Genomic DNA, 13,438 nt, shown 5'->3' with positions numbered 1-13,438 from the left:
TGCTAAAACTCCTTCACCAAGTGCATTTGTGTGCTTCCTACATGTGCAATACCTTGACCACATAGTTCATATGTGTGACTTGACCAGAATCTGCAGTTTTGGCTCACTGATGTCTCAGCATAGCATAGATTCTCTTTCAAAGGGTAGGGAACGTATGATTGGGGGGGGGCAGCATGAAGGCACCAACAAGCCTTGCTGCCAGTGGGCTCCATAGTCCCACCTCCATTCTCCCTTCGGACAGTGTTTGTCTATACTCGTGACTGAATATTTACAACCATGAGGAGAAACTCCTTGTGGACACTGTCGGCCTGTGCAGATGAATACTATCCATGGAGAGTGCATGGGAAGTGGTGTTTGCCAGTGCTCTACTGAACTTTCTGGAACTTGGGAGACTCTTCCCAGTTACAAGACACCTGAACAGAACTCGCTGTGTGTTTGTGATCTGAGTTATGGATTCCCTCATTGCCCCAGGACTATCGCCAGCAAATATTCTCCCTCTTTGAACGGGTGCCTGTTTTCTGCTTGGGCTCCTTGTGCTGTCGTGTTGACCCTCTCATTTTAATCGGAAATGCTATGGTGGGAAAAGTTTTGGCAAAGCACGCATTTCAGTTCTGTCTTTTAAACCTGACATAACGCGTATGCAAATGGAAGCCTTCATCAACAGCTTGCCAGAAGCCATCTTCAAATTTAATCATCACACTTATGCACAAAGATATTTTATAGGTCCTTCTAGCTCCATGAATTACTCTTCTGCATGCCTTGCTTGCCGGTTATCTTCTGGTTTATCACAACGTTTTATTATAGCTGAATTTAATGGCGCACTCAGGGGAACAGGGAATGGCTTGTATTGAAAGTAATGTGCAAATGTTTTCTTCCCAGACACATTTCTGTGGGGTGTGTGTGTTTAAAACAACCACCACCACTCCTGTGAGGGGGCCTGGCACGGTCCCCGCATAGGATTGAATTTCAGCTGCAGTGGTGCAGAAGTGTTTCTGCAACTGTAGTGGGAAAGGAAGAGATTCAAGCCAGAGAGCTCACACCATCAGCAGCCTGAGTGACTCCAGCTGGGGAAGCCACATTCCTGATGTCTATTCAAAGCCTCCTTTGGCCTGAAGGTGTTGGCCCCAGGCGGAAGGCTTGATGATGTACCATCGCCCCCTGCTGGGATTTTGGCTGTAACTTTTGATAGAATAGAGATTTTTCAACGTGGTTTATTTCATTGCATTCTGCATGAAATCACACATCCATTGATATATAACATCATGGTATTATTCAAAAATGACCTTAAAATTTTTTGGCAGGTAGTGGTGTCACCCCCCCCCCCACGTGCATCCCTGGGTGCGGCCTGCACCCCCTGCACCCGCTAGCGACGCCACTGATGTATAGTGCTGTTGCTGAGTATGTAAATCAGTGGGAAGGGTCTTGATAGTCTTGGGGTTGGAGGAGCTGGGTGGTGAATGATTGGGGGAGTCTGTGCCCCTTGTGTAAGAGAAGGGAATTGGAGATACCAAAAAATGAATTTTTGTGCCAATTTTCTCCGAGTGTTAAGGGATTGTAATTTAGGACTGGAGAGGTGAGTGAGAGGGATGGCGCTCTCTCAGATACAAGGCAAGAGAGCAAAACTGGATAAGCAATTATCAGGCTTGAGTGTCTCTTTTGGAGTTAGAATGTTAGGAATTGTGGGAGAAGCGGATCAAGAGACTGATGGACCATGTCTGGGTTTGGGGAGCAAGAAAGGAATGTGCCAAACACAGTATGAAGAGGGCAGTTCCATGTCCTTAAACATGGATTTGCCCCAGTGATGTAGATGAGGGACCCAAAGTTCAGTCTTTAGCAGCAAAAGGACTGGGTGGATGAGGAGTTCAGAACCTTCTCTTTCCTGTGACTTACCTCCAAGCCACCTTCTCCCCTGCCACCAGATGATCCAATATGGGAAGTGTGCTTGACCTGAAGAAAAGTGCTTGGAGACAGGGGATGCAGGGAAAAGGGGGAGAAGTCTGGTTTGGCCTTCAAATGGAGAGTCATGGGAATAGGTGACAAACAGCTAGAGAAAGTGGGGAGGTATGTGTGTTGCACAACATCTTCAAGTCTTAATATTGGTTCTGTTTAGATTTCTTGCAACCTTCTCAGAGCCCCTGTAATGAGGCAAACTAGAATGTAAATAAATACAACTGCAAGACAATTCAGGCTTGTAAATAGCCACTCACCTGGTCACTTTGGGTGAGTTGTGAATAATCTTTAGGCAGGGGGTGACCAGAAGTTGGTTCCTGGATTGAGTGGCTAGCACAGGTATATGCTAGCTGGTGGCTTTTCAAAGTTTTAGAAGGTGAATGTGTAGATTAATTTGTAGGATTGATATAAACTGATCCATAGGATCAGGTCTTCAGACTATACTCATCTTGTCTAGAAGGGGGGAAACAAATAAACTATGAACATCCTAGGAGATTATGTTCTTCTGGAAATGTTGCAAGTTTTTGGGTGAGAATTAAGACAATAAGAGGTGGGGCTGTGGCATTTTTTAAATCCCCTTTAATTGGATTTTAATTTGGTTATTTTATATATAATATAATCCTTTAATTGTAGACTTGTTCTAGCCAGAGGCCATTAGAGGGAAAAAAAAATCAGAAAAACAGCAGTGCAAGTTAAAACTAAGCAAAAAGGGTTATATCAGCACCAGTCAGAAGGGAAAAAAATGTACAGCACAGTAAACAACATTTATAGCACAATCCTATGCATGCTTACTTAGAAGCAAGTCCCACTGTGTTCAGTGGGGCACTGGAAGTAATGGGGCACTGTTTACTTAGAAGTAAGTCTCACTGTGTTCCTTGGAAAGTGTGCACAGGATTACATCCCAAGACTGCGGTGTGATACACTCTTACTTGAATGAATGCCCCTTGAAGTCAGTAGCACCTGCTTCCAGTTCAACATTGGTAGTCTCAACATGAATATTATTTTCCACATGTTAAATTATATAGAAAAGCTGTTTTAAAATTTGGGAGAGTTAGTAACAAGGCAGGCTAGAAAAAAAATTTGTTTTTTAAAAAAATTGAATTCATAGATTTACTTCTTCCAACCTTGCATTATAAACCAGAAAATTGGGAGATAATCTTTGGCAATGGATAATAAAGCAACTTTAACTGCAAGAATTATTATTATGATTCAAGTCATAATATAGCTTCTTTCTTACTATCTTTCTCCTTTACAGGGCTAACTGCACAGTTAGCCCCTCTTTTTTTAAATCATTGCTGCAACATAAAATGTAATGATTCTCCTGTTGCCAGGTTGCTAATCAAATTCCATAATTAAAGGCAGGAACCATACATTTTCTTCTCTTTATTAAATGTTAATTAAAGATGTATAAAATAGAGGTTAAATGAATGTGCTATGCTGTTTTAACCCTTAAGACATTCAGCAGATTTTGTAAGAATTGGTGAGTGGTAAAGAGCTTTTGTGATTTTTATTTTAGGGGGACTTCAGACAGAACACTGGTAGGTCAGAAGCAGTCAGGCAGGGCAAAGGGGCTGGGGGGAGGGGAGAGCAGCATAGAGTCTGGTCAGGGGCCAGGATAGCAAGGGAAGCAGGTCTTTTGTTGTCTGGTGTGCTCCCTGGGGCATTTGGTGGGCCACTGTGAGATACAGGAAGCTGGACTAGATGGGCCTATGGCCTGATCCAGTGGGGCTCTTCTTATGTTCTTATGATGGAATGGAATCCATAGGATAAGGAGAAGTGCCAGAGTAGAATTTTTGTGTGGAATTTCCCACACAAGTGTGGGATTTCCAAAGCTATACTTGCTGCCATCATAAGAACATAATAAGAAGAGCCCCGCTGGATCAGGCCAAAGGCCCATTGAGTCCAGCTTCCTGTATCTCACAGTGGCCCACCAAATGCTTTAGGGGGCACACAAGACAACAAGATACAACCTGCTTCCTGGTGCCCTCCCCTGCATCTAGCAATCTGAGGTAACCTACCTCTAAAACCAGGAGCTTGCATGTACAGTGACTTGGGGTGGGGGTTTCCATAGGTGAATGACTGCATAACTCTTTCCATGTTCATCCTGTTTCCTGGACAGCGTTTCTCTGCAATTCCTTTTGACCACTAACATCGCTAGGAAGCAGTCAGGGGGAGGAGTTGGAGAGGAGAAATAATGAGCAAGCGAAGAGTAAAACATTTCTCCTGCCCACGCTTCTTTCCTCAAATGCCCCCTCCAGCTGCATTGCACATCAACGGTAAACATGGGGTGACTAGGAATCCTCTTGCTGACATCAGTACTTGTAGTTCCAGTGACTGTAGACCTCCTGAAGTTGTGCTTTGTTCATTCATTTGGTTTCCTGCATGACCCACTTTGCAACTAAGATTGGCTTCCAAAGTGGTTTCCAATTAATATGCACACAAAGAGAGAGTTATAATAGGGATCCGTGGGCGGCAGCTGGAGGTATGGCAGAGTCTTTGGATCTCTGGCAATTGGTGAAGTAGTTCAGGTTCCAGGCTTCCCTGGGAGGGAGCAGAAGGAACTGCAGATGGCATCATTTTGCCACACTGCTGCTGGGAATGCTTGAGTGCCCATAATTTGCCACAGTCAAAAGGTTTTGTCCCCATCCAGTTTAAAAAAACAAAAAAAAACCTTCCACCTTGTCCCCTTATTCTGCTTGTTTGCTACTTTCCAGTGCTGCTCACACCAGACATGATCTGCACAGGCCAAGCTAGATTATACCAAAATCCCTATAATGCAAAGGGACGGTGGGGAGTAGATGATTCCAGCACAGGATTGGTGGCGGGGGGGACTGGGGTCGGGAATGAATACTTGAGCTGGCAGCTTCCTCCCCTCCCAAAGTCCCTTTTTTAATAGTTTAATCTTCCGAAGTGGGTTACTTCTGACCAGAGAGCCCCACAGAGTGAAAGAAAAATGTACTTAAAAATCAGTTTGAGCGAGAGCGTGGGCAAGGGAGAAGTTCGATTCCCCCCCTTCCCCACCTGTCCATAATTTGCTTGTGGTCCTCTCCTGTCTCACTCCCACCTTTGCATGGATGGAGCAGCTACCGGATCTTGAGCCTGCTGCTGCATGTCTATTTCAGAAGCAATCACAGTTACAAAAAAGAAGGAAACCCCCCTGCAAAAACCATCAGTTTTTTTTCTCAAGTTTTCCTTTCACAGAATTCATGAGGCTCTACCTTCCTGGGTGCTTCTCCATCAATAAAAGGAACACAAGCCCAAGCTACTCTCCTGGTGTAGCAAGGGTTAAACCGAGACTCCAAAGACTTCCAGAGCAACAGAAGGAGAGGTGCCAGGAATCTGTGCCAGGCTGTCTCCAGTTAGTTCAATGGTTCTGCCTGGAGGCCAGTGCCAACCTGACTTCCTCGTTTGAGGGCTCTTGCTGGAGCTGGGCCCATCACTTTTAATTAAAAAGGGCCGAGGTGTGGCACGAGGCTGTGTCCTTTTTCTTCTGGCAGACCTGCTCCCCTCCGCGAGGTTCTGTTCTCCTTAATTGAGGTAATCCCTGGCTGGGTGTGAACACAGGAGCCGATTCCCGCTGGGGCTTCGGGCCTTGACATTCTTCTGCTATTCCCACACTTCACAAGAGATTGCGGGTTGGCATGCTGCCATCGGAGCGCTGTGCATGGGAATGAGCCAAAATGAAATAATATTTTCATGCCTTCCTGACATGAGTGAAATTAAATAAGCTTTCCCACTTTTAATTCTTTCTGGAAGGCTTGATTGGCACCTAGATGAGATTTGCCAGATGTCCCTTAGTTTGAGGCCTGTCCCTTCGTTCCAAACGTCCTCGCTCCAAAACATTTGGTGCACCCACCATAGAACAGCATGGAGATCTTTTGCTTCCGTCTAAAGTACTTGGGTTAAAAAAGAAAAGGAAAAGCCCACAGCTGCCACCACTAAGTGAATTTCATATTTATTCTGTATTGTTTTTTTAAAGCATATGCTGATGCAAAGGCTTTGGAGAATCAGTGGGATATAAATGATAGCAGTAAATAAATGAGGCATCCTCAGCTAATGGTGCTGTCTGCAGGAGTCCTATAACAAAGCTGCAAGAAAAGGACAGCCTGAGAGTGGATTTATGTCATTATGGGGGAAGGCACAGGGCTTTTTTTTTCTGCTTAGTTGCCCTGGAGTCTTGGAAAAGCAAATAGTGCCCACCCTGTAATGATTATGTTGGAATAGCAGTTTGAATGTTTCCATTTTTTGTTTTAAATCTTTTTTTTGGTCATTTTAATCTGTTTTGTTTTTCATTCAGAATGAAAGAATGAGTGTTTCTTCTTCCTAGTTGCTCCAAATAGGAGTTCCACCTTGCAGCCAATGGTTGGCAACCTTCAGTCTCGAAAGACTATGGTATAAGCCTACAGCACCCAGTATTCCCAGGTGGTCTCCCAACCAAGTACTAACCAGGCCTGACCCTGCTTAGCTTCCGTGATCAGACAAGATCCAGCATGTGCAGGGTAACACATTGCAGCCACCTCCCTGCAGAAGCCTGTATGGCTCCTGATGCAACATTGTCATGGGGCAGCATGGGTATTTTGTGCCAATAAAGGTTCCATTCAAGAGAGTTTTAAAAATGGCCACTGCCATGGGGAAAATATAGTTTTTGCCATGCTGGGGACTTTTAGACCTCAGTTTCTTGGGTTTGCCATGTTTTTATTTTTCCTCATTTACGAGTTTCATTGGTGTTTAATGGACCCAAATGCCTTTTTAGTAAAATGGTCCCCTTTTATTAAAATGTGAGGGGGAAGTGGAAAAGGAAAACACCATAGAATAAACATCAGCTTTATTGCAAAAATATGATGTGACACAGGTTGGGAGGAAAGTTTTGCAGATTTCAAACACATAATAAGTACAATAATTTTATACCCCCCTTTGGTGTGTGCAGTACTACAGGTGTGCACCTTTCATACTTAATGATTCAGACAAATATTTATGCTTCAGGGTGCAGCCTGGAATAAAAAAAAAAGTGGGTTTTTCACCCGCAGAACCTTTTGATGGAAGGAAATGCTACCCTGAGAGTATTTTTCCTGGAGGATGAGAAATAAATACTACTAAATAAGCTGACCACATAATAGTAAGGCATTCCTGCAATGTGAAGATTGGCTGCCTTGGTTCTGTGAGAGACCTTGAGCCACCATTAGCCAGTAGGGATGATCACAAGTTAGCAGTCTCATTCTTAATTTCTGAATTTTGTAATAAAGCTCGTGTGAGAGCCTCAAGAGTGCGCAAAATTTTAGCGCATAAGCAAAAATAATTAGCCACCTCAAAGCACAGTTGTAACCCCTCCCTGAGCTGGAGTGGATCCAAGAAGCACCATAGGACAGACTGGGGCTTTACTTGGGGTAAGGGGGAATATATCTCCTTACCCCAAAAGAGGCCTCAGTCACCTCCTGACCTGCACTGGATACAGTGCAGGTCGTATAGCCTGGCTGTGCTGACACAGGTTAGGAATGGGCTGCCCGTCACCTGTAAAGAAAAAGAATGCACAAACGGAAAGCTGCAGCATGTTTTCCTTGCTCCAGTTCCAAAAAGAAAATGAGAAAATCTTCCAAGTTAAACATGGAATGCAGGGCAGAGCCAACCACAGAATCGCAAGGAAGTGGAATGGGAGGAATCTGCTCATCCTGACTGGTTGGTGGCCTCCTTTTGATCTTCCAGCCTGACAGAGTGTGTGTTGGCAAGCCATGGCGTCACACGGAAGGATGCCACAACTCCAAGCAGAGTACTCTACCTTTTCCTCTCCTGTGCTGTGAAGAGATTTCATAATTCAAAGGCAGTATGCAGCCAACGAAGAAAGATGATTCCTATAAGTATCTCTGACAGCCTTCAGTCACTTCTTTAATTCTGCTTTGGGGGTGATAATTGGGAGTTCATTTGTTCCTCTCCTCTATAAATCTCAGTGATGGTATTTTTCTGTTTATTGACTGGTCCCTGTATGTTTCACAAGGATTCTCTGCCGTTAATAAAAGCTATATTCCAGTGTTGGGAAAACCCAGCATGGCTTGACTTGAGTTGAATCGCCAAGTCACTGCCCCCCCATGATTCAACTCGAAAGAGTTATAACGGGGCACTTTCCAAGTCACTGAGTCACCCTTTATGACTCAAAAAGACTCAAGTTGAGTTCCCTCCCCTTTAAAAAAGACTGCCATGGTAAAAACAGGGCTGCTGCTGGGGGGTGTGTGTGTCGGAGCTCTCTTTGAACACTCTCCTGATGTTCCTGCCAATCTGTAAAGAGGGATGGGAGGGACTGCGAGAGAGCAGGGAAGAAAGTGACAAGAGGGAGGAGGAGGGTCATGAGCAGTAGCTGTGAGGCTTACCAGGACAACCTGATCCTTGCAGCTCTACCCAGAAATAGTCCCACTGTAGCCTGTCATTCAGTGAGGTTCCCCAAGTAACATCAGAGCCAAGAAAACACAAGATAGGAAAGCAGAATTGGGCAAAAGAGTTTCCTACTCTTTCCCTGGGCTTCTGCAGCCAACTGTAAAGCAAGAAACCGCTTGGGTTCCTCCTCCCACTCTCCCTCAGCCAATAAAAATATCAGAATGCCCATAGTTTGTCCAGTGATCATTGGTTCCTTCCTATCAGAGATGGGGAAAAAGAGCTCACTCCTGCCTCCCCCACCCTGATTCATTAACCCTTCTCTGCCTCCAAACTGGAACTCCCTGCTACTCGCTGGTCAGAATGCTGGCCCCACAAGATTTTTCACGGGGCAAAAATAGTAAGTAAGCACCCCCAGACACAGGCAGAGTCAGCATGCATGGGGACAAGTGCTGAGTCAGGGGAACCCTGACTCTAGTCTTTTTCGGAGTTCCATGCGTGTGACTCACGAGTTGCCGAGTCACCCAAAATCACTCATTTTCACAACTCTGAGTCACTGACTCAAGTTCTCAACACTGGTATACTCCGGCAGGAGATTCTCCTGCACAAACCTTCTTGAAATGAATGGGAGTAATTCAGGAGCATGTGCAGCTCCTGTTCAGTTCAAAGGTAAGCAAACACTTGCGTAAGATCACTTCCTAGCGGATCTTGTCCTGAGTCTTTGATTTCCATCTTTCTCCTGAAGCAACATGAGAACGTGTCTCCCTTTCGAGCCAAATAATTACATCAGGGTAATCAAGTCTGTTTTGAATGAGGCTCACTGGCTCCTGGAGTATTGTGGGTTGGGTGTGGCTTTATTAGATATCCTGGCCAGAAGTCATACCATGCTGGGGGGTATCTGTGTGTATTAAGTTGGCAGATCTTGAAACGGGCACAGACAGAAATGTGGATGTTTCTGCCTGAATTTTAACCACCCAATATCCCTCCCTATTTCTATGAGCAAAGTCCAGCTGAAAAATTCCAATGTCTGTTTTGATCATGGATTTGATGCTGAGGCTTTCTGATGTTCTGCTTCTGGAAGTTTTGTAGCCATGGTTCTGACAAAATCTTTCTGTCAGGATTGTGTGGGTTGTATTACAATATACAATAGTTTGAAGGTTGTCTGCTTGGTTTCTGCTCGTTTCAGGATCTGGGAATCTCCCTTCCTCCTGGCTGCCAAGGAAAACGATGTCCCAGTCATCCAGAAGCTGCTCGCCAGCCACAGCTGTGACATTCATGAAAGAGGTAGTAATTCATGTGGTGGTGATTCACTGCTGTGATCACAGTGCCTGCTAAGAAAGTGAATGGTTGGTTGGCAACCTTTAGTCTCGAAAGACTATGATATAAGTCTACAGCACCCGGTATTCCCTGGTGGTCTCCCATCCAAGTACTAACCAGGCCTGATCCTGCTTAGCTTCCGAGATCAGACAAGATCAGGCATGTGCATGCTAGAAATGCATGTTAGGGGGGAGTTATTTACTGGGTGTGTGTTGAACGCTGTTTCAGATGTAGCAGATGTAGGTCTTGTGCTTCTTGCTCCTCATGTTCTCCAGCAGAATATTTACATCTCCTGTACCACAATATTTTCTACAATAAAATAAAAAGAAATATTTGCCCATATTTTCATCTCCTGTACCAGATCTCCTATACGGCAAAGTCCTTGCCACAGGATGTGGTGATGACACCTGGCCTAGATGCCTTTTAAATGGTATTGGACAGATTTATGGAGGACAAGCCCATCGCAAGTTACAAGGCATTACCTTTATTTACCTTTATTGGCATATGAGACATACAAACAAACAAAAAAGTAGCAATAAATAGTGCAGAAGTTACATGAGCATTACGTCCATTTTAACGTTGGAGGTCAGAAGGTCAAAGAATAAAATTTTTATAGTTGACAGAGGCATTATCATAAGTTTGTATTATCTATGTTAATAGCTCTTACAACACTGGATTTACATTAGTTTATACCAACTGATTAAATGGAGGGAGAGCCCTTCGGCGCTGTATTACCAGTTTTATGAAGGTTGCTAATTGGGTAAAGCGATTCATCAACTCCATTCAACAAATGTTGTAGAATAAATTTATCAAGATGTCCTGGAAATTTTGAGAAAACCGGGTCTAAGTGGAGTAAACAAATATTCTTATATAGATTGCAATACAGTAATGTGTGGGTCAGGCACTCTACTGTCTTACTGTTACATGGGCGAAGTTGTGCTTCCTATGGGAATGCACTGAATCTTCCAATTAAGACTAAGTTAGAGGGGAGTGTGTTGCACCTTGCTAGGGTGAAGGCACATCGATCCTGTGGATTCTTAAGGAAAGAAAGATAGCTAGCCATTCTCAGCACAATTGGTAATATACCAATGTAAGTTACAAGGCTTTATGACTATATGCAGCCTCCAGGTTTTAGAGGTAACCTATGTCTGAATGCCAAATGTAAGGGAATTACAACAGTGTGAGATATAGGAAACTGGACTAGATCGGCCTTTGGCCTGATCCAGTTGGAGTCTTCTTATGTTCTAAGGTTACCAGAAGATGCCTAGACTGCCACTGTGTTGACAGCATGCATGTGAACAGGAGAGAGGAGCAAATTCTGTTCTGGGAGAAGACAGCACAATGATACATGACATGTTATAGGTATCTGGTGCTCTCTCTAGGTGCTGTGGGGGAGACAGCTCTTCATGTGGCTGCCTTGTACAATAGCTTGGAAGCTGCCCAGCTCCTGATGGACGCAGCTCCAGAACTTGTGAATGAGACAATGACATCAGAGCTGTACACAGGTAAGGAAGCAAAGATAAGTGAGTCACATTTTGCTGTGCACAAAAGCTAGAAGGATCAGTTCAATCACAGGCTAGAGGTGCATTCAGAGAACTGTTTTGTCAAATCACAAGTTCCCACAGTGTACGTGTAACCGCTTGATAAGACCTGATCTTCTGCAATGCACAATTACAAGGGAATACTGTATTGCACGTATTCAAGGATGTACATATTGGGACCCACAATGAGGTAAAAGAGGTTTAATAACCTCTATGAACTGAGCATTTGTCCTAAAATATACCCAAGTCATCTACAGTGCATATAAGTTCTGCAGCAGATAAGTCAGTGTAGAAAGTTTTCCTTGGTAGAAAATGTGAAAACTGCTAAAATTCAAAATTCACATGTGTTCTGCATAAAGCCCTAGAGGAAGACTATATATCATTACTAGATGAGGGGGATAATTTGCAGAAGCAATGTTGCCCTCAATTTCAAACCCCTCCCCATGTCAAGCTATGGGCCTGTAAGCATTTTTGATCTATTTTGAGGTCCTCAGATAGGTTAGATTTTTTTTCTTAACTCTTCTCTTTCCCCCAAAACTGCTCAGAGTTGTGTACATGGGGTTATCTCATTTTATCTTCAGACTAACCCTGTGGGGTAGGGTAGGCTGAGAAAGTGTCTGCCCATGGTAATTCAGTGATTCATGTCTGATTTGAATCTGGAACTTCCTCCCATGCTCTGTCATGCTCACTTTGCTGTCCCAAATCTAATAACAGCATCACCATAATTTGCATTATAATAATTTGTAGTCTTTTCAATAACACTGCCTCAAAAGTTGCGTAGAGTACTGGAATAATGACATATGAAGTCCTTCGCATATTCTAAAGAGCTGTATGATCAGAGTGAGTTTATGACCCCCATATTTATTTAAAATATTTGTATCTCATCTTTCCCCTCCTGCAAGAGAGGCACTCAGGGCAGCTCACAACAACATTTATTTGCAGATTTATACCCTGCTTTCCAATCAAAACGATTCCCAGGAGACTACCTGCTGACCTCATAGCAGAGTTTGAACCAGGGACTTCCCAGCTCAGATTCATCACCACTGCAGCACCACTGATATATGATCTGAAAAATTCAAGGCGGAATATTAAGCAGCAAAAGCGGAGACAACAAAACACTGAAAAACCTGAATGAAAAGCAATCAGATGGAGAACTTGAGTTATTCGTTTTAAAACAGCAGTTAATTCTGCAGTTGCATTGGTAATTAAAATCTGCATCCTTACCAGTGCTCCATCAGATTCCATACTCCTGTCTTTTGGTTAACCCAGATGAGTTTCTCTGAAGCGGCTTGAGAGTGACATCAACTACAACTGATCCACTGCGTGGATTTCAGTTTGTTTTTGGTCCGTGATTCATCCTCTGATAAGGACAACTTTTGTTAATGGTGACTTTCTAAACTGTAGCCTGCTGCAAGCCTCCCATCAGGGCTCTGTGTAAGTGTGTCTGTATTCCAGGGGAGACGGCTCTTCACATAGCTGTGGTGAACAAAAACCTGAATCTGGTGAAAGCTTTGCTTGAGAAGGGGGCTGATATTAACAACCCACGCGCCACTGGGTATGTCTTCCAACGAAGGAGTGACAACCTCATCTATTTTGGTATGTCTGCGGTCCTAAATGTTAATCTGCTTTCTAGGTATCCTTGCATTTATTCCTCTGCAGTTCAGCTCAGATTTGCTATTCTGAGCCTTCAGCTCTTTCATCCTCAGACTCTCTATCCTCCTGCTGTACTTTTCATTCAAGGGCTTGGTTTTCCTTCAAGAGCTGAATCTCCAGCCAAACTAAATTAGAATTTCCCAGCTGACTTCACCAGAGCTGAGAGTTTGGCCTGCTGTGCTTAGATAGATCCCCTGTTACCTGTTTCAGGCTGTAATTAAACCGTGCTTAGAAGATCAATTTTCAAGCATTTTGGTAATGAGCCTTCATTAATTTTCACTCGGAATAAATTGCAACACTCCAGAGAGAGAGAGAGAGAGTGCGGAAAGAGGTGGGCGTCTCTGAATTCTGCCTCCCTCATCTTGGCTGCTCTTGCTCAAATTTGAGTTCTAGTGGTGTTGGTAGGCAATGTCTCATCTGGAAGGGTATTACAGCCTTTTTTTGAAATCTCATATGCCATGGTTTAATTAAAGTGGGTGTAAAGGGTGCTTATCTCATTCTGCAGTTGTTTTTGTAACCTCTTGGAACCCTGAGTAAATTTTGAGTTTTTGGAATAAGATCCAGCAGGCTGGCTGCCTCACATGTCAATGTTTGCTGAAATGGTTGCAGAGTGGCAC

General features: G+C 43.9%; 1 protein-coding gene across 1 annotated transcript in view; it reads left to right on the top strand.

The window, feature by feature from the left end:
- Positions 1–13,438, top strand: part of LOC136640196 (transient receptor potential cation channel subfamily V member 6-like) — an 87,360-nt gene that overhangs the window by 48,978 nt on the left and 24,944 nt on the right. The window contains exons 2-4 of the mRNA XM_066615142.1: positions 9,497–9,594; positions 11,010–11,132; positions 12,624–12,764. Of these exons, the coding sequence (XP_066471239.1) occupies positions 9,497–9,594; positions 11,010–11,132; positions 12,624–12,764 (362 nt within the window). The remainder of the gene's footprint in view (positions 1–9,496; positions 9,595–11,009; positions 11,133–12,623; positions 12,765–13,438) is intronic.

The sequence above is a fragment of the Tiliqua scincoides genome, chromosome 2, assembly GCF_035046505.1.
Source record: "Tiliqua scincoides isolate rTilSci1 chromosome 2, rTilSci1.hap2, whole genome shotgun sequence".
NCBI classification, from domain to species: Eukaryota; Metazoa; Chordata; class Lepidosauria; order Squamata; family Scincidae; genus Tiliqua; species Tiliqua scincoides.
This window is presented reverse-complemented; position numbering and strand designations above follow the sequence as displayed.